Source organism: Tachyglossus aculeatus, chromosome 2, assembly GCF_015852505.1.
Source record: "Tachyglossus aculeatus isolate mTacAcu1 chromosome 2, mTacAcu1.pri, whole genome shotgun sequence".
Taxonomy (NCBI): Eukaryota; Metazoa; Chordata; class Mammalia; order Monotremata; family Tachyglossidae; genus Tachyglossus; species Tachyglossus aculeatus.
The window spans coordinates 75,599,716-75,624,248 of NC_052067.1; the positions used below are offsets into that span (position 1 = coordinate 75,599,716).

At 40.1% G+C, this 24,533-nt stretch overlaps 1 protein-coding gene across 5 annotated transcripts in view; it reads right to left on the bottom strand.

Annotated features, from left to right (window-relative positions):
• ADGRG6 (adhesion G protein-coupled receptor G6) overlaps window positions 1-17,582 on the bottom strand; it is a 180,876-nt gene extending 163,294 nt beyond the window's left edge. For all 5 annotated transcript variants that reach the window (XM_038766793.1, XM_038766792.1, XM_038766790.1 and 2 more), the window contains exons 1-2: window positions 17,426-17,582; window positions 6,478-6,578 (exon numbers count right to left, since the gene is read on the bottom strand). In XM_038766793.1, the coding sequence (XP_038622721.1) occupies window positions 6,478-6,578; window positions 17,426-17,427 (103 nt within the window). In that variant the 5' untranslated portion in view covers window positions 17,428-17,582. The remainder of the gene's footprint in view (window positions 1-6,477; window positions 6,579-17,425) is intronic.
• Window positions 17,583-24,533: the final 6,951 nt, after the last annotated feature.

Consider the following 24,533-nt stretch of genomic DNA (forward strand, 5'->3'; position numbering starts at 1 on the left):
GGTCCCCACCCCTTCCTGAATTCTCTAAATCCAACTATGTGCACTAGTGGCTGCCTCATCAAGATCAACATTCTTTAAAAAAAACAGTAAATTTCATATCATTTTAGTCTGTGATTGAAGTCTTCCTTGTAAGAAGCTCATGACCACAAAAATAGTTGCAATATTGATGAACCCCTCATGTTTTATTAAACAATAAGATTTGTTGTCTTTCTAAAGCATGTATTGGCTATGTTGACATGAGATATTTACTTACTTTAGTGAACTTTTATGTTTATGGCAATAGAAGGTTTTTTTTTCCCCTAATATTTTACTGTGACTTCAATTTTTATCCAATTCTCAATGGTTTTAAATGCACATCGATACATTCAAATTTAAAAATAAATGGGAAAGTGATCTTTATTTTTAAAAGTTACAGTGGCTTCAAAGCACAATTCAAAAACAGTGAGTCCAGTTCTACCTTATGCCTCCTCCAGTCTCCACCACTTAGCTGGGCAGGCTAAGTCAGGTTTGGAGCTCAGTAAATATGCCACTTACATAAATGTAAATGCACTGAATATAAGAATTCCCCTTATCACAATTATTCTACTTTCAAGAGTCCATCTCTTCTAATTGCAGGAATGCCTGATACTGATATATTTACATTCAATTTCTTGAAACTGGCAGTGTTTACTGGCCTTGGAGGAATTGATGTAAAGGAGTTTTTCAAGGAAAAAAATACTCTCATAAAGCCCAGTTCCTTGGAGGGAAGATACTTTTAAATGCACATTTAACTCTTTCAGGTCATTTGGTTACCACTTAATGCATTGCAGGTTGCAATCTAGCTGGGGAGTCAGATATTACAGTAAGTCGCAGACAGGAGAAAGGATAGAATATAAAAATATGTATACATGTGCTGTGGAGTTGGGGAAAGGTGAGTGTTAAGTGCACAGGTGATGTATAAGGAAGGTAAAATAGAGTGGAAAAAATGTGGTCAATCAGGGTGGGCTTCCTGGAGGAGAAATTACTTTAGTTGGGTTTTGAAGATGGGAAGTGGAAGTATTTCCAGGCAGAAGGGAGGTTTTGAGTAAAGTGTCTAGCAAGAGAGGCAAGATTAAGGTAAGTAGATTGAAGTTCTACTTACCTTGCTCACTTACTCTAGAGTGAAGTGGGGGGTGCTGAGTTATAGTCCAAGAGGAGGAGATTAGGTAGGAGGTGGAAACTTACTTGAGTGCCTTAAAACTGATGATGAAGAGTTTCTGCTAAGAGATAGATGGGAAGCAATTGGAGGATTTTGAGGAGTGGGAAAACATATGCAGAATCTTTTTTTAAAAAAAAATCCATTCATTCATTCAGTCATATGTATAGAGTGCTTACTGTGTGCACAGCACTGTACTAAGCGCTTGGGAAGTACAAGTTGGCAACATATAGAGACGGTCCCTACCCAACAACGGGCTCACAGTCTAGAAGGGGGGCATGTGGGGGGGAAACCAGAGAGGGGAGGGACTATTGTCAGAAAGATCAGCGAGGAGGCTGATTCAGTAGTTGAGACAGGATATAAATGCTCAGTCCAGCTGATAGTCTGGTAGAGGCTGATTTCTAGAGCTGTACTGGAGGTTGAACCAACGGGATTTGGTAATTGAATAAACTGACTGAAGTAATGCAGTGAAATCAGGGATGATGCCAAGGTGGCAGTCTTGTGATAGGGTGGATAGTGGTGGTGTCTGTAGTGATGGGAATGTCAATGGGAGGAGAGGATTTGGGTGGGAAGATGAGGAACAAATCCTTGAACAACATTTAAATATGAAAATCTGCTGATATCATCGATTTTTTACAGGGGAGGGAGACACTCCTCCCTCAGTGCTTATAACTGAGGATATCTATGTGGAAACAGGATCTGAGTTGCTTAGTAATTTTTTGGCTCCTACTGCTCATTTCCCACTGCACTTGAAATCACAACTCTCTGTCTGCTTGTGACATACCTTCCTTCCAGCTAGAAACTGATGCCCGAAAAAGGAGGTTATGACTTCAAGTGCCTGTCCACAAATACCTCAGAAACAATATTCTTATTTTTATGTATTTCAAGAGTTAATAAGCATGAGTTGAGTGCTACTCATAGTCCTTAAGAGTCTATACAAAAATAAATGCATTATCTGATCATTTTGTACTTTACCTGCCCTTGCACTTAGCATAGTGATTGATGTACAGTTATGGTATTTATTAAATACACTTCCAAGAAAAACCTTAACCTGAGTGGCTTACCGAAACATTAAACACATTCTCAAGCATTCAAAGTTTATAGAATAATATAAACAGTCAAGTGAAAAAAGAGGATTTCAGAGATGACACAAAATTTTATGTTTAATTTCTCTTATTTACAGTGTGTAAATCAGTGAAAAATTGAGAATTATTTATAAGATGGAAACCACCATTTTAATCAAACTAGTCACCCATATCCACCTTGTTCACAGTATTTGTTAATCATTTACAATGTGTCAACCATTGTTCCAAGCACTGGGGAAGAGACAAGTTAATCAGGTCAGATACAGAGCCCCACATGGGGCTCACAGTCTAGATAGGAGAGAAAACAGGCATTGAATTACCATTATTCAGTTGAGGAAACTAAGACACAGTGAGCTAAGTGACTTGACCAAGGTCACACTGCAGGCAAGTAGAATTAGAACCCAGATCCTCTGCCTCCAGGCCCAGTCTTTTTCCATGAGGCCACACTGTTTCACCTCTACAGATTTCCATGTGGAAAAATAGGAATTGCTAAATATTCTGAGCATTATACCTGACATTCAATTTATATTTTATTTGCGCTAGGCTATTTCCACAATTAAAAATTTAACATTTTAAAAACGGCTTTTCATCATCTCACTTTCTTGTTCCAACTTCATGAGTCCTGATTTCCCTCATGATTTTAAAGAATAAAGTTAAATCAATGTGATTGTAAAGAGAACACTTATAAAACAAAAATAAAATGGAGATTTGTGTGTTTCCAAAATTGTTTTTCCCGGCAATTCTATTAACCTGAATTGATGAACATACAAAAATAAAAGAGAGCTGAGCACATAATTGACACTCTTTTCAGTTTAGTAGATTTTATCATGGTTCTAGACTGTGAGCCCACTGTTGGGTAGGGACTGTCTCTGTATGTTGCCAACTTGTACTTCCCAAGCGCTTAGTACAGTGCTCTGCACACAGTAAGCGCTCAGTAAATACAATTGATTGCTTGTGAAAACTAAACTTTGCCAGGGGCTCTAGTAAACACACCAATTCACAATGAACGGGAGATTTTAAAATTTTTATTTAAGCAAAGTAATGTTTAATGTAAAGTGATCTTAAATGTTGACTGACAATTTTAGGAGTCGTAGAGAATCACATGTTGGCATTTTTTCCATTCTTTAGAACTTATTGGAAGCTAAATGCATTGTCGTAGGATGGTCACAAGAATCTGGTTGAATAAAACATTAATTAAATCAGAAATTTAGGAAATTCTTGAGTAGAAAAAAAGGTCAACATGCCGAACAAGTGGGCCCATTCACAAGAGCTTTTCTCCTGTTCTCCTGAGTTTGTGAAAACTCAACAATCTTTAGAAACAAATCCAGGGGTACAAATTAATTCACACACTCTTTGATACTGATGAACTGATTTTCAGGGCTTAAAAATATGACTGTCAAAGGCTTTTCATAAATCTTAGCTTCTTTTAGTGGAAAAAGGGAAAGGAGGGAGAAAAAGGTAATGAAAATGAGAGGAAATACTAATTTTAGGCCAACAAAACCAAGTTTACAATTACTTGTCTTTGCACATATAACAATCAAAAAATTCCTCATAACGAGTGTAGAAAGATATTAACTTCTGGCTAAAATAAACACTTAAGACCTTGACACTGAAGAAATAACATTGATTACGGCTCCCATCCTTTCCACACATTCCACGTCCAACTGGCAAGAGCCCAAAAATCCAGTCATCTTAATTCATTCTTAACCAGTGAATTTGGATAGGTGCCAGATTTTACTACCTTTGAAATCATTTAATCACTTTAAAATTTGAAAGATGGGATGGCTCTTATTATCAACTGTCCCTTTGTTCAGAGAAACATTTCAAAAGGTATATTTGGTATTACAATACCACAAATGAGTGCATAGTTTTAAAATGCAGCTTTCAGGTTATTAACTTAATAAATTGATTTGTTACATGAAAGGGAAAACTGCAGCATCCTCCTTAATTGGCTCACAGTAGAAAATAACATTTTTTTTTAACTGAATGAAGTTAAAGATTCTATTTACTTTTCTACATAAACCATATTTACTCGTCCTATTGGAAATCACCAAGGTGAGTTGATTTTACTGTTTCTCTGGTTAAAGCTAAATCTCTACAAAGAGAAAGTGAGGAATTTATAAATCTATAAATCTAGGCTTGGCAACGTTTACCTAACAGGGAATTTGAAATTGATCCTACCCACCTGAATGTGGAATGTGAATCGTAGATATGGTCACTTAATAATAATGACATTTGTTAAGCGTTTACTATGTGTGAAGCACTGTTCTAAGCGCAGGGGGGATACAAGGTGATCAAGCTGTCCCACACGGGGCTCACAGTCTTCATCCCCATTTTACAGATGAGGGAACTGAAGCACAGAAAAGTGAAGTGACTTGCCCAAAGTCACACAGCTGACAAGTGGCAGTCAGAATTAGAACCCAAGACCTCTGACTCCCAAGCCCGAGCTGTTTCCACTGAGCCACGCTGTTTCTCAAATGTTAAGATTTACCACTTCAGTGATACACTGTAGAATTCAGGAAATGCACCTTTAATCCAAGAAATAAAGTAATTCTTTGTTTTTCCATCAAAATTCCAGTGATGAACAACAAATATATATTTTTAAAAGTGTACTTGCATAACTTATCCCTTAAAGTAATTGATATAAGAAGGGGAAAAAGTATTTATAAATGAGTAGTTTCCAGAAATCAGGAAGCAATTCCAGAAAATGCACTGTATTTTTACACAGTATGCATCCTGACCTATTTATTCAATTCAAAACAGGGAAGTTAAAATGCATGTACATTTAATATTGCAATCACTACACAGGTGAATAACGTGAAAAAAATATATATAGGGCGGGTGATTTGATCTTATGGAGTTTCACAGTTCACCTAGCATCAATTTAGAAATTTTTAAGATGTTTCCTAAAACATAAACGGAACAATTCAATACATTTTTAATGTTTCAGTGTTTCTTTAAAAAATGTCTAATTCTTCCCTATGGATCTAGAATCCATAACAAACATTTCCATTATTATAAAAGAGAAACAGGTATGTTCCAAAATACAATTGTTTTTCATGCTAGAGAGTCATGAACTAAATGCCAAAAAAATTTCCAACTCAGCAGCAAAAACTCCCAAAATGCTTTGTTGTTCCTATCAGTCAATTGGGAAAAGCATTTGTAGATCAGATCCTCTAGTTTACTGAACGCCTGGGAGCAAATTCAAATAATGTCCTTCCATGTTTTTTCTATACAAGCCCCATTTATTACCAAACAAGTACCATGTAGATTATAAATTTCGGATCACCAATACCATGAAAGCATTCTAAATAATAAAAATATAAGACTACCGAATCACCTGTCAATTTTACTGGCATATTAGTCTCAAATCATCTGGAAAAGTTCATACCCAAAATTGCTTCTTCAGTCAGAAAATAAATAGGTTAGAAGAATGTAAGACAGTTTTCTCTTGGTAATAAAATCAAATTCTGAACTAATAATAAACTATAAACAATAATAAACTTTAACTTTATGCTCAGTTTCCAGCAGGTCAAAGGGATTCTGGCATTAAAGATCAAAAACATACCATTCAAAACTGTTTTGAGAAAATAAACATTATACAAATCAGATGTGCGAAACTAGGTATTTATTAATTTATATATGTCACATCTATTTAAAACTGAATTTTTCATAATCATCTGTGTGTCACTAATAGGTCGTCAATTAGATAATCTCAAATGTAAAACTAAAATATAATGTATTGTGGTTGAATTGTATAAAAAGCAACTTTTTCTTGTCACTTTCAGAACTTTCAGTCTACTATAATTAATTATAAAAAACCTAGACATACTGCATAAAGTTTTCAATTATCAAAACTAGTGAAGAACTAGGAGTTATACTATATTCAAAGTTATGGAAACTGCCTTTTAGCTGTGTTTTGTCAGATTTTTTTTAATGACTGCAGCCAACAGCAGAATCCAAATGCTATAAGCTAAAATTGCTGAATAGATGCTTTAAACAGTTACATAAACAAAAATGGAATAAATGACCATAAAGAAATCACTCAAAATTAGGAGCAAAAATGTCATGGAAAGAAAAAACACACACTAGAGAACAAGCTGCACCTGTGAGCATAACACAGTGTAAAACAGTGACTACAAATGTAAAACAAATGCAATTCAACTTCAGCGTTCAATAGTTTCTGTTTTAAAAACGTAAAAAAATGAGTGTATTTACCTGACTGTTGAGAACAAACAGCATACATGGCAAGTAAGGTAAGAAGATGCTGCCCCTTCCATTTCCAATGCCAGGACCACATTCGGCTTACATAAAACATCCTAGAACAGACCAAAGTAGTAATTAGGACACCTGATTTTAAATAAAGGATAACAGCAATAATGGTGGCAATGTTAGACTTAGAAAATGGGATTGTTTAAAGCTTAACAGGAACAATAAATGTGGATTTCAATAAGCTACTGCATTATTCTAGCCATTCTCTGGTCACCAGCTAGAAGCGATCCATACATTTCAATTGAGTACTTTTACCCTCCATGTTAAGTACTCTGGCCAACAGCCTGTAACTAGTCTTTTTTCAACAAGAACTATTGTTTTTTTTTTTCCATGAAGGTATTAACATTGTCAAATAACACCCATATAAGAACTGTAGAAGTAAATAATCAACCATTAGATCAAAAGGAAAAAGTGAATACTGGAATCATTTTTTTTAATTATATTATGATATACATAATACTTAGTTCAGAGAACCATAACTATTTCAATAATGACTCAAATAAACATTTCAAACTTTGGCCTGTGAATTGAGAGGAAATGATGCATTTGAATATAATCCACCAGTACCTCTCTATTACTTCATAAAAAAAATTAGAATACTAATAAACCTCAAGGGTAATTGCCTGGTGTATGCATAACAATAATCACAGTTTCAGAAAGAATATATCAAACCCTTTGTCATAATAACTATAGAGAGAGGAAAAGGAGATTTGATTAAGGAGACTATCACGTATAACAGAATATTTTCTGATATTAATATAATCTTTACATAAGTTTTCAACTAATTGCCCACAGATCAAATTCCCTATTGAAAAATAATTCTGTTGGATGTCCTAAACTTGCATAAGACCAATTTTCCCACCAGAATGGAAGTTGTAGATGGCATTATTTAAAAGCATGCCCAAGTGGCAAGAGCACGGATTTAGAAGTCACATGATATGGATCCTAATCCTGGCCTCACCACCTGTCTGCTGTGTGACCTTGGGCAAATCACTTCACTTCTCTGGGCCTCAGTTACTCACCTGTAAAATGGGGATTAAGACTGTGAGCATCATGTGGGAGAAGGACTGTGACCAACCTGATTATCTTGTATCTACTCCAGCGCTTAGAACAGTGTTTGGAATATAGTAAGCACTTAACAAATACTACCATTCTTCTTAATATTATAGATACACACCATCTATCAATTTATACCGTAATCTATTTTCAAAAAGTCTTTTTTTTATATAAATGGCTCATGGGCTAGTCAAATGATGCTTATCAAGTATTAAAGCCATGACTAAAGCATGCAGATCCTAATGGAAGATTAACAGAACTCAAGTGGGCAAAAGTACCCTGGTTAAAGCCCAGCTGCTGTTGGAACCTAGTCATCTGTGGTATCTTTGTAGGCATTTTAACCTATAAGGTAATACCTGATCTTTATTTTTTTTTCCAGTTCAGACAGTAGCTCATCATTTCTACCCCTTGAACAGAGGAATGGTATCAATCCTTTATAAAATAGAGATGTTCTGTCTTCCCTTTGTTTTCACTAGGCATGATATATATTTTTACCCAAACTTCAATGGGAGAAATATCTCCCTCTGATCCCCTTACACCATCTTCAGTGACACTGGACAACAACTCAGCATCCTGCCCTTGGGATGGTCAAGACCAGCTACTCCCTCTTAAAATGAAAAAAGATATACCCCTTTAGGAAACACCGCATAGCTTGGAACACCCTAAAGCATATTCACATGGGTTTGCTTGCCAGCTCTGCCTCTTCATCCTTTGCCATGTCCCCCTTCCTGGGCAGGTCTTAAATCAACACAAGAGCAATATAGTCTCGCTTAGAGCTTTAAGGAAAACACAAAAGAGCAAATTGGGTGGCCACTCACCCCATTTTACTCCAGAGAGTCCATTTTTCAGTTGGTCTATCCTCAGATAAAGTAAAAGATACCTTTATGTTTGGTAGCCTCCTTCTTGGTTCCTGTCATCTAAGTCTGGGGCTACAAAATAAAGCTTGCATTCACTGAGACTTGGAAGGGGAACGTAACAATTCTAGAGCAGAAGGAAAGGGAACAAGGATTCCCCTAGTAACCCAAGCTTTGTTCTCCTACCTCTTCCCCTGGATCAACAAAAGGCATAACTGGTATCACTGAATGCCCTCAGTGGTCACCCAAGCAAGAACAAGTGAACCATTCTCCTCCATTGTAAAACTGCAGTTTTTAATTATTAATATTTATTATTAGTAGCCCAAAGCATAGTGTAAGTTTAACCTCACCCTGTGTGAAGGAGGTAGAACTAAGCATACTACACTTCCTGAAACCTTCCTTTACTGGTCCTGAAAAATATAATGAAGCAGCGTGGCTTCGTGGAAAGAGCATGGGCTTGGGAGTCAGAGGACATGGGTTCTAATCCTGACTCTGCCACTTGTCTGCTGCGTTACCTTGGGCAAGCCACTTAAAACTTCTCTATGCCTCAGTTACCTCATCTGTAAAATGGGGATGAAGACTGTGAGCCCCATGTGGGACAAACTGATTACTTTGTATCTACCCCCAGCACCTAGAACAGTGCTCAAATACCATAATTATTATTATAAGGGAAATATTTTAATATAAAACAAAGAAATCATTAATGAAAGACTCCAGAAGGTAGTTACATTCATGACTTTCTACAGTGGGGATTGACAGTGAGGAATGGCAGTGGAGAATTTAGTTTCCCCTACCATCTCTTTTCCCCAGATCAAATCCAACTATGGCAAAGTAAATTGTTCCCAGGGTCAAATATTGCAAACATGAGGCAATGGAGGAACAAATGGCATCTTTTCCAGGTTGCTGATGGTCTTACTCGTAATGCAAAATGGGCCCTTTCCTATAGATTGAAATAAGAGGGACTTTTTACACTGCAACTGTTCTTCACTCACCACTTCCCCAACCATCAAAAGATGCTAAGAACCACCACAAGAACACAACCACATATTATCGGAGAACTGGGTGTACAGAAGTTGGAAAGATTTCAGCACTGATTTTCAAAATAAGACACTTCATTTTGCTAGTGAGAAAGTGGTCAAAAAGTCATAAAAGCTTTACAACTACTCAGCCATGTAACACACCCATAAGTAAAACAAGGAATCCTCACATCCATGGTAATAATAAAAATTATTAGGAACACTTCTTACAGTCCAAACTGAGCTCACTATGACAAGATGGTGAAATTTTTCTGGGCCAGGGTGCTTAGGGACAGTCCCAGAGAATGCAAGTGTCTACATGAGAAAAACCACATGAAAAAACAAAAAACAATAAAACAGCAGCTTTGTTTTCAGTTAAGCAGCAGGCAGCTTGGAATTAATACTTTTCAGCTATAATTCAACATGGAGACACATTAGGATGGCAGAAGTAGAGGTGGAAGTTTTAATAGAAATGCTTTTCTGGGAAATGGTACCTTACACATGCCTTCGAATCAACTCAGGGGTCCAAATGATTGACAACTGCAAAGCGGAGACTTAGGGTGGCCTTGCACTCCCCCCCAGTCCCATCCGATGCTAGTCTTCCTGGACTCTGGAGATCATCTTAAGGCCTTCCAGATGATCCATGGCATCGAAGGCAGGATAGAGGTTGGAAGGATAGCAAAAACCATAAAATCCTCAATGTCAATCAATTAATCAATATCATCAAGTGCTTACCATTTGTAGAGCACTGTACTAAGCACTTATAACAATGTAGAGTTGGCAGATTTTCCTGCCCACAATAACCTGAATGCCAACCAATGGTATTGTTGATATTATGTTCCTAGGGTTCTCAAGGCAGTAGTACTGCTGCATGCTTCCCTCATGTTTTTTTGGTCCACACTTCTGCACTTTGAGATTAGCACTAAATGTTAACTTTGCTCTCTTGGCTATGTCTCCAATGGGGCCTTGTCTAGTCTTAGCACATTTATTAAGTACCAGCCTAAAATAGCAAAATGAGGCAGAGTGCTGTAGTTACACTTTCAAGCCAAAAATAGCTAGACAACTAATAGAAGACTTTTATTATTCTTGAATGAGCTGAAAAATTGCTTCAGTTCTCCAGTTTACTGATCAATTGATAGCTGGCATCTCCTTTGACCCACAGTGAATTACAAACAAGTAGGGAGCTTGTAATTTTGTCTACTTTATCAGGCTCACTTCTAACTCCTTCTGGTAAAGATATGTGTTTGAGTTTCTGAAACTCAGACAATAGTATCCGAGTGCTTACCCTGTCCGGAACAATGTACTAAGCATTCGGGAGAGTGCAATTGTTAGAATCTATGATTCCTGCCCCTAAGGAGCTTACAATCTAGTGCTCTGCAGATATCAGGTGTCCAACTGTACGAACATGGCTATACCTCAGAGACAAACACCCCTAAAGACCTCCAAATTATTATAAACCCTTCACTGAAACTGCCAGGGGTTACAATCTGACATTAAATCTAGAGTTGGTGACAGTGAAAATGGAAGAATAGTTACTTCATTTCACCACTAGATTGTAAATGACTTGCGGGCAGGGATCATCTCTACTTACTGTTGTATTCTCCCAAGCACTTGGTACAGTACTCTGCACAAAGCAAACATTCAATATCATACTAATGCTATTTACTAAGTGCTTACTTACTACATGCTGAGTAGATACAAAATAATCAGATTGTTCCCATTCCTTATCCCATCTCACAATCTAAGAATACTACCCTAAATATAAGATCCCAAATGCTAATGATTCAATAAGAAGAAGTTGAAAAAAAAAGTCTTTGTTTCGAAGAATTCTGTTAACTAAGTTTTTTCTGATTACTCCATTTCCCATCACAAATAACCCTCAGGTTCTCCTTTCCAAATTCTAGAGCCAAAAATACAAAAAGAGGAAACAGAATAATTCTCTTCTGTGCTTCCCCCGACCCCTTCCTTACTTGCACCTCTGTTTTCCAAAAACAAATTACTGTGGTTCTAATTTGCTCCGGTTAGAAACATAAATTTTCCATTGAAGTAAATAGGAGTGGTTTTCTAAAAAGGCCAACTGGATTAAATGAGTAAAACTGGTCACTTAAAAAACCTCTAAAGAAACCTCACAAGTGTGAGATTTGAAAGGATTTCTCTTTCAGAAAGCTCCGATGAACCTCGAACAGTGTTTTCCCAAGTCCCAGTATAACTTTTTAAATATGTTGCTTTATCCAATTAGTACCAAGGGAACACGACATTAATTCAGACTTGTAGGAAATGTCTTTGCCTTTAGCTGTAGACTGTAAGCTCCTTTTGGACAGGGATTGCATGGTAATTATGGGACTTGTTAAGCACTTATTATGTCAAGCAACTATACTAAGCACTGTACTAGATACAAGATAATCAGTTCTATCGTTTCCTCTCCTTCCTAATTGCTACCACGTGAATCCAAGCACTTATCCTATCCTGCCTTGATTTCTCTATCAGTCCCTTTGCTCATCCCGTCTCTCCCGACTCCAGTCAATACCTCACTCTACTGCCGGGATCATTTTGGGGTTTGTATCTACATTAGAATTATTAGGTTTGTACCTACATTAGAATTATTTTTTGGTGATGGACATTATAGCAATTTCAAAGCCCATTGTTGGGAAAGGCAGCGTGGCTCAGTGGAAAGAGCATGGGCTTTGGAGTCAGAGGTCAAGGGTTCAAAACCCAGCTCTGTGACTTTGGAAAAGTCACTTAACTTCTCTGTGCCTCAGTTACCTCATCTGTAAAATGGGGATTAAGACTGTGAGCCCCCCCCCCCGTGGGACAACCTGATCACCTTGTACCCTCACCAGTGCTTAGAACAGTGCTTTGCATATAGTAAGTGCTTAATAAATGCCATTATTATTATTTTTCTATAAAAATGTTCAGTCCATGTTTCCTCACTCCTCAAGAAGCTCCAGTGGTTGCCCATCCACCTCCATCTCAAACAGAAACTCTTTACCATTGGCTTTAAAGCACTAAATCACCTTGTTCCCTCCTACCTCACTACTCTCTTACTACAACCCAGCCCAAACACTTTGCACCTCCAGTGCCAATCTACTCACTGTACCTCGATCTCATCTATACCACTGCCGACCTCTCAACCACATCCTGCCTCTGGCCTGGAGCACCCTGCCTTTTCATATGCTACAGACAATTACTCTCCCTACCTTCAAAATTTTACTGAAGGCAATTGTCCTCCAAGAGGCCTTCGCTAAGCCCTTATTTCCTCTTTTCCCACTCCCTTCTGCATCACCCAGCCCCACAGCACTTGTGTACATATCCATAATTTATTTAATGTCTGTCTCCCTCTCGAGTGACAGCTCATTGTGGGCAGGGAATGTGTCTGTTGTGTCGTTCTCTCCCAAGTGCTTAGTAAGCGTTCAATAAGTTTGATTGATTGTCCCACATGGAGATGACAGTTTAAGTAGAAGGAAGGACTTAATCCCCATTTTACAGACGAAGAAACTGAGGCACACAGAATCTAAGTGACTTATCCAAGGTAACACAGTAGACAAATGGTGGATCTGAGACTAGAACCCCAAATCTCCAACTCCTAAAACCATGTTCTTGCCATTAGACCACTCCGCTTCTCAACTCTATCGTACTTTCCCAACTTCTTAACATAGTGCTCTGCACACAAGCAATCAATAAATACCATTGCGATTGAGCTCATCTAAAAACTTTCATTTCAACTAGGCCTTAGAAAGGGGGTAATAAATGGTAATTCCAGGTTTTGCTATAAAACTCTCATTTCATTTCAACTGGGCCTTAGAAAGGAGGTAATAAATGGTAATTCCAGGTTTTGCTATGACAATTGTGTGCGTTAGTAAATTGGAACTAGTATTTCTTCTCCACATCGCAACTGTAGTAGGATAACCAATAAATGGAATTGAGAAGTAAAGGATACTTTGTTTTTCAACCAAATCTTACATAATGAAATAGACAGAAATGAAAGGCATGCAATATTGTTGCCCCTTTCAAATTAAGTGCAAAAGCTATCAACATCAAGCAAAACTGACCCTGAGAAAAAAATGACCAGAGAAAAAGCTACAGTTTGTCTTTGTGCTATCCCTCTCACATATTCTTTTTAAATGAGCTGTTACATAAGTTGGCCATGAAATAAATTCCATTGACAGGCCATGAGATGTGTGACACATTGACAGGGTGATTGCACCAATCTAGCACCCGACTAAGTAAAAGGATGCCTTGATCTATCATCTGCCCTTAAATGGTAACTGATTGTGGGGACGTTAGTTTGACCTGAAGTCAGGGCAGCTACAGGTGGTGAGGCAACCATCTCAGTAGTTAGAAGTTAAAAGCTTCCAGGCCCCGTTCAACCAAGACAAAAGTGGCACCTATGTTAACAGGGTTCTGACATAGTTAAAACGTGACTGTAAGCTCAATTGGGGTGTACACCACTGTGGTTAGGGAACACACCATATGATTTAATTGTATTTTTTCCCCAAAACTGGGCATTGAATTCAGTAGATGTTATTACTAAAATAAGGGGTTATTTTATGACAAAGTGATTCAGCATACATCCTTTGTGAAAACAATGTCTTGAACAGCATGTCTTTCAAAAAGTAAGATGGGAAATTTCGAATTATTTCTACCTATACAAGCTAGATATACTCTATATGTGATGATTCTTTTCCCTAGAGTCAAAGCTTTGAACAGTGTTCAGAAACTATGAATTAGCCAGTTAGACCTGCAAACTCCTTATAAGATGTTATTGGCACATCGACAAAAGTTGTTTTTTTAAATCATCTGATGGCTTTGAAACATTCATTTCAGGAACTTCAATTATGTGGCTGATTAGTTACTACAACAGTTTTTTGTTATTTTTTTTTTTGGTATTTGTTGTGTTACTACGTGCTTCCCAAGCACTTAGTACAGTGCTCTGCACATGGTAAGCGCTCAACAAATACGATTGAATGAATGAATGAATGTGCCAGGCACCGTACTAAGTACTAGGGTAGATACAAGGTAATCAGGTTGGATATAGTCCATATCCCATATGGGGCTCACAGTCTTCATCCCCATTTTACAGATGAGGTAACTGAGGCACAGAAAAGTTCAGTGACTTGTCCAATGTTACACAGTAGACAAGTGGGGGAGCTGGGATTAGAACCCAGGCCTTGACTCGCAGGACCATGCTCTACTTATTAGGCCATACTGCTTCTCAACAGTAATTCATTCATTCAACGGGATTCATTGAGTACTATGTTCAGAGCACTGCATTAGGCACTTGGGAGAGTACAATACAACAATAAACAGACACATTCCCTGTCCAAAAGGAGTTTACAGTCTAGTTGGAGCAAGTTTATTCACTCGTATTTATTGAACGCTTCCTGTGTGCAGAGCACTGCACTAAGCGCTTGGGAGAGTACAACAATAAACAGACATATTCCCTGCCCGCAATGAGTTTATAGTCTAGAGGGAGCAAATCAGGGTAACACCGAAGGGAGAGAAAGTTGGGGGATGGGGGGATGCTACCGACCCCGATATACTTCTGAATAACTCAAAACTACTATTGCTTCCTATTCATTCATTCAGTTGTATTTACTGATCATTTCCTATGACGCTAGACACAATAGACTTATTCACCATTCACACTGGAAGAGCACAATACCATGTATTTTATGTAAACCATAAATGGAGTCGTCATTTTTCATAATTCCAGACTCTGTCAATATAGTATTTCTGAGTGTACTAAATCCTTCAGTGCACATAAAACAGTCAAAGTGACATCCAACTATGGTTTGAAACCTCGTAATTGAGGAATTTGAACACCAGTGCATATGGAAAAACAGATTGGACTAAATCAAGTGCCCAAGTAATCTTCAAAAAGGGAACTTCAGGACAGGTTTTTGGGTATTTTCCCCCCAAAGAAGATACATTATCTAGAATAGGATGAAGGTTCTCCCCAAGACAGCATCATATTATTTCTTGAAGTCTCTAAAATGCTTGAAATTGTATTTAAAAATGCAACTACTGATAACTTAAGAATACCACTATCCATTCCATATATATTAGTTTGTTCATTAGGAAATCAGTGTAACACTAAAGATGAAAACCAATTTTTAATTCAAAACATTCTACAGATTCAGATAGGGTAAAATTAGACTCGATTGTGCATCTTGTACGTTTTCTTTCTCCGTAGTACTTTACATTTTTTAAGTAATGGATTTGGAAATTGAGAAGTTGTAGAGAAACATTTATTCTGACACCTTTTAAAGTTATACCACTTCTCTTTTTTATTTTTTTTTACAACCCAAACTTTTCACAAAATATATTGATCAATTTTACCTATTTTGGCTTTTTCGGTAGTCATTCCAACAGAGTATTACTTTCATTTTCCCTGGTGAAGTATGTCATTTTTCCATATGGCCTATAGTTGCTGACACAGTCTTGGCCAAGTATCTGCCTTTAAGAACACTAATATATTTCCCAGGTAACATAAAGCTTTAAAACAAACTCTCAGTCACTTAAAAATGTGTCAATTGTATATCAGAACACATCTTGTACTTGATCCCTGGCTCTCTTCCAAACTAAATTTTCCTTAAAATTGCAGATCAAACAGCATTGAGATACATGCAATTTGATATTTCATGCTTTAAGAAACTTGCTCTTTACACCTGTGTTCAATTTAATTCCAATTTCATAATTAATTACTTTGGAGCACAAACCACTGCTATTTCCCCATTTTAAGAGAAAGAAAGTTTGGGTTTATTGGAAAGATTTGGGAATGAGATTTGTGGAAGGGCCCAAAATATCTAGGGTAAAAATCTAAGAAGGGATTGGAATCTTCTTTATATTTGGGAGTTGGGGAGAGTGTTAAGTGGAAGGATATATTGAAGGGAATGAACGTGGCAAAAAAAAGTGACAGGATCCACAATTGGTGGCAGAAACATCATTCTCTATGGTCCCTTAATACATTAATGAAAGGAAATAGTTAGTTTAGGAATCCTGCCCAGGATTGGAAAAAAACACCCACACAGGGGTATATTATATAATACAAAGTACATTTCTTCCCTGGCAACTTTAACCTCCTTTCTTTCAGAGGTTGTCCCAGAAATGACTGTGGGATTCAGAAATTGATTTAAACACACCTCCTAACTATATTCTCAGCAACATCTTCGGATTCTCTACCCCCAGACTCGCCAACCATGGCTCACAGGTCCAAATCTATTATTTTTAACTATGCAATCGAATAGATATGAGAAATAAAGAAAAACTTGACAACACACACACAGCTCAATAAATATTTTGTCTGGATCCAGTATTTTCCGAGCCCAAAGAGATGATAGGAAACAGCGTGGCTTAGTGGAAAGACCACGGGCTTGGGAGTCATAGGACGTGGGTTTTAATGCCGCCTCTGCCACTTGTCGGCTGTGTGACCTTGGGCAAGTTACTTCACTTCTCTGAGCCTCAATTACCTCACCTGTCAAATGGGGATTAAAAGTGTGAGCCCCACGTGGGACAACCTGATTACCCTGTATCCACCCCAGCACTTAGAACAGTGCTTGGCACAGAGGAAGCGTTTAAATCCCAGTATTATTATCAAGTGCAATTCCTTGGCAGGTCAGAGAACTATGACCTGTTGTGGTTTGCCCCGTTCTAGCGCGCTTGCTCCTTTCATTCTCTGTTCTCCAAAGCCTGGTTCCCCCCTCCCCCTAAACTGAGCCCCACGAACAACGATCTTCTATCCCTGTTGGGCCGTAATCCCTCAGCGCCCTGAGGCTCCTAAAGAAAAACCGATTTATTTTATTATCGCGGCTGACACCATGACAAAATCATTTCAGCATTACCAAAACCAAAAAAAGCCAGCAAACCAAAAAAACCCCATCAAACCAAAAAACCCCATCAAAACCATCCAGATTGGAAAAGCGTGAAGAAGTTCCAGAGGGGAGGGGAGAAGGGTGGGGGGAGACTTACATGCTGACATTACAGGACCGAGGTCTCCGGGCTCCGAAGTCTCATCCTTGTCCCGCCGCCCCGCGCCTGTGCCCTTCAGAGAAGGACCGGATCCGCTCTCCGTCTGCGCGCCCGCTGCGCCTCTATTGCGCGCTTCCAGGCTCCCTGACTGCCTCCTCTCTCCTTTTTCCACTCCTCTCTCCTTCGCCTCCCCTTTTCCCTCCCCCCTCCTCTTCCCTCCCCTCTCCCTTCTCTCCTTTTCCCTCTCCCCTCTACCCCCTTCTCCCTCCCTTTTCCCTCCCCTCCTCCTTTTCCTCCCCTCCCCTCCTCTTTTTCCTTTCCCTCCCCTCCTCCTTTTCCTTTCCCTCCCTCCCCTCTCCTCTCTCCTTTTCCTTTCCCTCCCCTCCCCTTTTCCTTTCCCTCCCCTCCCCTTTTCCTTTCCCTCCCCTCCCCTTTTCCTTTCCCTCCCCTCTCCTTTTCCTTTCCTTTCCCTCCCCTCCCCTTTTCCTTTCCTTTCCCTCCCCTCCCCTTTTCCTTTCCTTTCCCTCCCCTCCCCTCTCCTTTTCCTTTCCCTCCCCTCCCCTCTCCTTTTCCTTTCCCTTCCCTCCCCTCCCCTTTTTCTTTCCCTCCCCTCAATCAATCATACTTATTGAGCGCTTACTGTGTCCTCCTTTCCCTCCCCTCCCCTTTTCCTTTCCTTTCCCTCACCTCCCCTTTTCCTTTCCCTTCCCTCTCCTTCCCTTTTTCTTTCCCTCCCCTCAATCAGTCATATTTATTGAGCGCTTACTGTGTCCTCCTTTCCCTCCCCTCCCCTCTCCTTTTCCTTTCCCTCCCCTCCCCTTTTCCTTTCCCTCCCCTCCCCTTTTCCTCCCCTCTCCTTTTCCTTTCCCTCCCCTCCCCTCTTCCTTTCCCTCCCCTCCCCTTTTTCTTTCCCTCCCCTCAATCAGTCATATTTATTGAGCGCTTACTGTGTCCTCCTTTCCCTCCCCCCTCCCCTTTTCGTGTCTCACCCCGGGTTTCCAGGTGGCAGCGAGCGACCCAGCTCCGGCTGGGCTCCTCTGTCCCGGGCCACGGGGGAGGAGGAGGAAGGGAGGAGGAGGAAGAGGCGGCAGCGGCAGAGTCCTCCTCTCCGAGAGTTACGGGAAGGAGCCAGCTGCAAAGTTCATTCATTCAGTCCTATTTATTGAGCGCTTACTGTGTGCAGAGCACTGGACTAAGCGCTTGAAGTTGGAAAGCTGCAAAGTTGGAGGAAGTTGGAAGCCGGAGCCGGGTGGGACCCCGGGGTCCCCGCGATCTCATTCATTCATTCGTATTTACTGAGCTCTTACTGTGTGCAGAGCACTGGACTAAGCGCTTGGGAAGGACAAAAAGGCAACATATAGAGACAATCTCGGCCCAACAACGGGCTCACGGTCTAGAAGGGGGAGGCAGACAGCAAAACAGAACAAGTAGACAGGTGTCAATACCATCAGAATAAATAGAACTATAGCTATATACACATCATTAATAAAAATAAAGCGTAATAAATATGTACAAATATGCACAAAGTGCTGTGGGGCGGGGAAGGGGGTAGAGCAGAGGGAGGGAGTGGGGGCAATGGGGAGGGAAGGAGGAGGAGCAGAGGAAAAAGAGGGGCTCAGTCTGGGAAGGCCTCCTGGAGGAGCTGAGGTCTCAGTAGGGATTTGAAGGGACGAAGAGAGCTAGTTTTTCATCCTTGGTAGAAGCAGCCTGGCCTAATAATAATAATAATAATAATGATGGCATTTGTTAAGCGCTTACTACGTGCAGAGCACTGTTCTAAGCGCTGGGGGGGGGATACAAGGTGATCACGTTGCCCCACGTGGGGCTCACAATCTTAATCCCCATTTTCCAGATGAGGGAACTGAGGCTCAGAGAAGTTAAGTGACTTGCCCAAGGTCACACAGCAGTCATGTGGCGGAGACGGGATTCGAACCCATGACCTCTGACTCCAAAGCCCGGGCTCTTTCCACTGAGCCACGCTGCTTCGAGCCCAAATGGAAGCAGTCCGAGCTTCCGAGTCAAAGATCGTGGGTTCTAATTCCAGCTCCTCCACTTGTCAGCTGTATTCATTCAGTCGTATTTACTGAGCACTTACTGCGTACAGAGCACTCTACAAAGCCCTTGGAAAACACAGTTCAACAACAAAGAAAGACAATTCCTACCCATTACGGGCTTGACTTTGGGCAAGTCGCCTCGCTTCTCTGTGCCTCAGTTACCTCATCTGCAAAATGGGGATGGAGATGGTGAGCCCCACTTGGGACAACCTGATTGCCCAGTGTCTACCCCAGCACTTAGAAGGGTGTTTGGCACATAGTAAGCGCTTTAACCAATACCGTCATTATCTACCTGTATTTCCCAAGCGCTTAGTACAGTGCTCTGCACACAGTAAGCGCTCAATAAATACGATTGAATGAATGAATGTCTACCCGAGCTCCCCCCAGCTCCAGCCTCGCCCACCTAAATCCCTCCAGAGGCCCGGGGACTGGCCCGTAGGAACGCACTGTCCCCCAACCCCGACACCCTGGGGACCCCTTGGGAAAAAAGATAAAGTCACCATCCCGACATAAAACCCAGGTGATCAACACCTCCTTTTCCCAGCGCAACCGCACCCTGGACGGACAATAGTACTAATAATAACGATGGCAGTTGTTAAGCGCTTACTATGTGCAAAGCACTGTTCTAAGCGCCCGGGAGGATACAAGGTGATCAGGTTCATCAATCGTATTTATTGAGCGCTTACTGTCTGCAGAGCACTGTACTAAGCGCTTAAAGGTGATCAGGTTGTCCCTCGTGGGGCTCACAGTCTTCATCCCCATTTTACAGATGAGGTCACTGAGGCACAGAGAAGTGACATGCCCAAAGTCACACAGCTGACAATAGACGGAGCCGGGATTAGAAACCGTGACTTCTGCCTCCCAATCCCGTGCTCTTTCCACTGATCCAAGCTGCTTCCCATAAAATATAATGATCGTTTTTGTTAAGCGCTTACTATGTGCCAAGCACAGTTCTAAGCGCTGGGGTAGATACAAGGTAACCAGGTTGTCCCACGTGGGGCTCACAGTCTCCATCCCTGCTTTACAGATGAGGTAACAGGCACAGAGAAGTTAAGTGACTTGCCCGAAGTCACACAGCTGACAATTGGCAGAGCTGGGATTTGAACCCATGACCTCTGACTCTTTTAGACTGTGAGCCCACTGTTGGGTAGGGACTGTCTCTATATGTTGCCAACTTGTACTTCCCAAGCGCTTAGTACAGTGCTCTGTACACAGTAAGCGCTCAATAAATACGATTGATTGATTGACTCCCAAACCCGTGCTTTTTCCACTAAGCCACGTGCTCCGGGCAACTCACCTTCTGGCGGTGGCCCCTTGGGCCCGTTAATAGGGATGTGGGCCAACTTCCAGGGCTGGCAGGGGTGCGAATGAGTGGGCAAACACTCTATGCGGGCCCAAAGCCCAGAAGGGGCGAGGGGGAGGGCTCCCACAGCAGCCTAAAAGAAAGTACCTTTCCCACGTGCAGCCTGTCAAGTTGCACTCCGTTGCTTGAATCTTCAGGCGTCTCCTGCATCCTGTCCTGTCCCTCCTCCCCTTCTACATTCATTCATATTTATTGAGCGCTTACTGTGTGCAGAGCACTGGACTAAGCACTAGGAAAGTACAATTCGGCAACAGAGACAGTCCCTACCCACCAATGGGCTACACACACCGATGAGCCCCAAGGCCACTGGGATAAAAAGGCCCCAACTCTTCTTTAACTATAGCTGGATCCTTACTAAATTGCACTGGATTGCATTCCAAGCGCTTAGTACAGTGCTCTGCACATACTAAGCGCTCAATAAATATGATTGAGTGAAAAAGTGAACCAGGTTTGGCGAGAGTCATCTGACACACCTGGCCCTCCTTCAGCAAATGCATTTTGAATAAGGAGGGATATAGTGCCTGACACATAGTAAGTGCTTAACAAATGCCCCGATTATTATTAATATTATTATTACCAAACTCCATGCTATTTTCAGGCAGCAAAATTAAATGTGTCCTATGTTTCTGAAGTAGAAGGGTAAGGGTTGCACCTACATTTAACCAACAGTTCTGAATCTGGTCTATATCATGTGGCTAATTAAGCACCGTGACTCTTGGTTCCCTTCCCCCACATCTAGGATAGAAGTAAATTGCATCAGAGTAACACGTGAGACTTAGGCTTTTGTTATATTAATACCAGCAAAAGTTCGACAGATTGGTCAATGGAAATTCCACATCAACTACTCATTCATTCATTCAATCGTATTTATTGAGCACTTACTGTGTGCAGAGCACTGTACTAAGCGCTTGGGAAGTACAAGGTTGCAATATATAGAGATGGTCCCTACCCAACAGCGGGCTCACAGTCTAGAAGGGGGAGACAGACAACAAAACAAAACATATAAAACAAATAAAATAAATAGAATAAATATGTACAAGTAAAATAGAGTAATAAATATGTACAAACATATATACATATACACAGGTGCTGTGGGGAGGGGAAGGAGGGGGAGAGGAATGAGGGGTCTCAGTCTGGGAAGGCCTCCTACTCACACAACTAACAAAGCAAAACCCGAGAGAGCAAGGCTACCTTGAGATTTTTGTGCAATACAATGGGGGAAGCAGTGTGGTATAGTAGAAAGAGCACAGGCTTGGGAGTCAGAGGTCATGGATTCTAATCCCTGCTCCGCCACTGATCAGCTGTGTGACTTTAGGCACGTCACAACTTCTCTGTGCCTCAGTTACCTCATCTGTAAAATGGGGATTAAGACTGTGAGCCCACGTGGGACAACCTCATTACCTTGTATCTACCCCAGCACTTAGAACAGTGCCTGGCACATAGTAAGCACTTAACAAATGTCATCATCATCATTATTATTATTATTACTTAAAAACAGAGATAAATACCCAGTTTTGTAACCTGCATTACTAAATAAATCCTGCTCTGAGAACTAGATCTCTGAACTATTCAATATTGTTCTAGTTCTCTAATTTCTTATGGAGAACAGCTGGATTACCTTCCTTTGGAAGATGCTAAATATTTTTTTTTTAAAAAATTGTGCATCAGGATGCTTTTTAGATATGAAAAGCCAGAGTTCAACTCTCCAGAATGTTATTAGGGGAGTGGAATTTTTAAAATTTATTAGATAAAACAACTGACAGTCACTGTCATTTATCAACAGGATTAACGAACAATAATTAATCCTGTCCTCTCCTCCCACTGTCATTTCAGTCTCTGGGTGCTTTGCTCCCAGAGCAAACATTATACAATTATTTAACAATATCTACAACAGCAACAGTGTCCGTAATAGAAAGCAAGGAAGAGAATAAATGAACAATAAAGGTTATGTAACGATTTTATCTGGACATGTGTTATTCATGCAAATTAAAAATTATAAATTTACAAACCACATTAATGTGAATCGCTAAATATATGCCTAATTTATATGTTGAGCTCCTTTGATGTCAGGTGTTTCCTAAGATTAAAAATAATACACAATCTTAGAAAAGATTGTCCTTGATTTCTACCCTACCCAAATATGCATGGAAATAAGTTTGTAACATGAGAAACCAATGAGAAAACTGAGGGCAGGCCAGTTTTCTTTAAAAAAAAAAAGTGGCAGTTTTATTGGAAATTGATGTACTGTGTACATAGTACTGTATTTAAATGAAAGATGTTTATAGCCTTCCTTCTTTAATTACAGCATTGGATTTTTGAAATATGAAACAGATGAGGAACTCCTAAATAAAATCTTAAATATATCATGTATCTATTGGCTGCAACAATTCTTTTCAAAATGAGTGTGATTTTCCTTTATGATTTTCATTCTTGCACTTAGCCATAATTAAAAATCAGGGTCAGGAGGAACTTTAAATGCAAAAGAAGAGGCTGAATAGAGGTTAACTCAGTGACTTGAAGTTTCAGAGGTTTTTCTTTTTTTCCTGGGAAATCCTTATCTTTTGGTCCTTTCACGGGGGCAGGGAGACAGGCAAGGCCTGCAAACACCCAGGCACTTCAGTAATTCATGTGCATGAAGCCCAGGAAAAGCTTCTAGGCAAACTTCACATGTGTGTAGAAAAGTTGACTTTGGAGAAAATGTAAGGACCCAGGAACAAAACTGCAGCGGTTTCCTGATCTTCCTCTCCCTGCCTTTCTCTAGCCAGGGCCATATTTACAAGTGTGGCTGGAAGCAGGAGGCTGGATAGCAAAATTCCCATGGGGGAGAATTTCAGAGTAAAATCTCAGCTGCTTCCTCTATATGAAGGGGAGAGTAGAGCTTATTGTATTAGACTGATTTTAGTCAACTTCATTTCTTATGAGTCAATGAAGCTTTGAATTGAAAAGGTACTTAATGTATTCTCACTGTAATTTTGAAGATATAGTGATTAGGTTGTGGAAAGAAAGTATATCTGTCTTCTCAATGTTACCCTTTCATGGAGACTAAACTTATTCCACAGGCAACAGTGATAAAAACTTAATTTTCCCTGTCCGTGGACCCATAACAATTTATTATGGCAGAGGATTAGGGAAGGAATGTTGACTTTAATTGTACTGCCTGAAAAGTTCTAGATGTATGGTTGAAGGGAAGGCAGCCTAGTAAAGTGAAAATGAAGGCTTGTCAATTTTTTTTATACTTGTAAATAAAAAGACAATAGGCAAGTTGAACTTCTGAAACAAGAGACTCAAGAAATGAAGAAAAAGTAGTCAAAATTCAACTGTATAATAATAGATTGTCTCATTTCTTTCCATAGGTTTCATACACTGTAGTTACTGGACTTTGGAACAAAGTTTGAGATGAGATTTTGTTTGAATGGCACATGACTGATAAATCATACAGAAAAAGTGACTAACACTCCCAAAGGGAGTAATTTTTTTCTATGATAGTTTAACACATCATCACCATTGACCATCAAATTGTCAAGAAGCAATACATAAAATTCAGTAATAAATAATCCTTAACCAAAATGAATTGTTGAAATAAAATAATGCATTGTTACTACCTGAGAGGAGGCCTTCCCAGACTGAGCCCCTTCCTTCCTCTTCCCCTCGTCCCCCTCTCCATCCCCCCCATCTTACCTCCTTCCCTTCC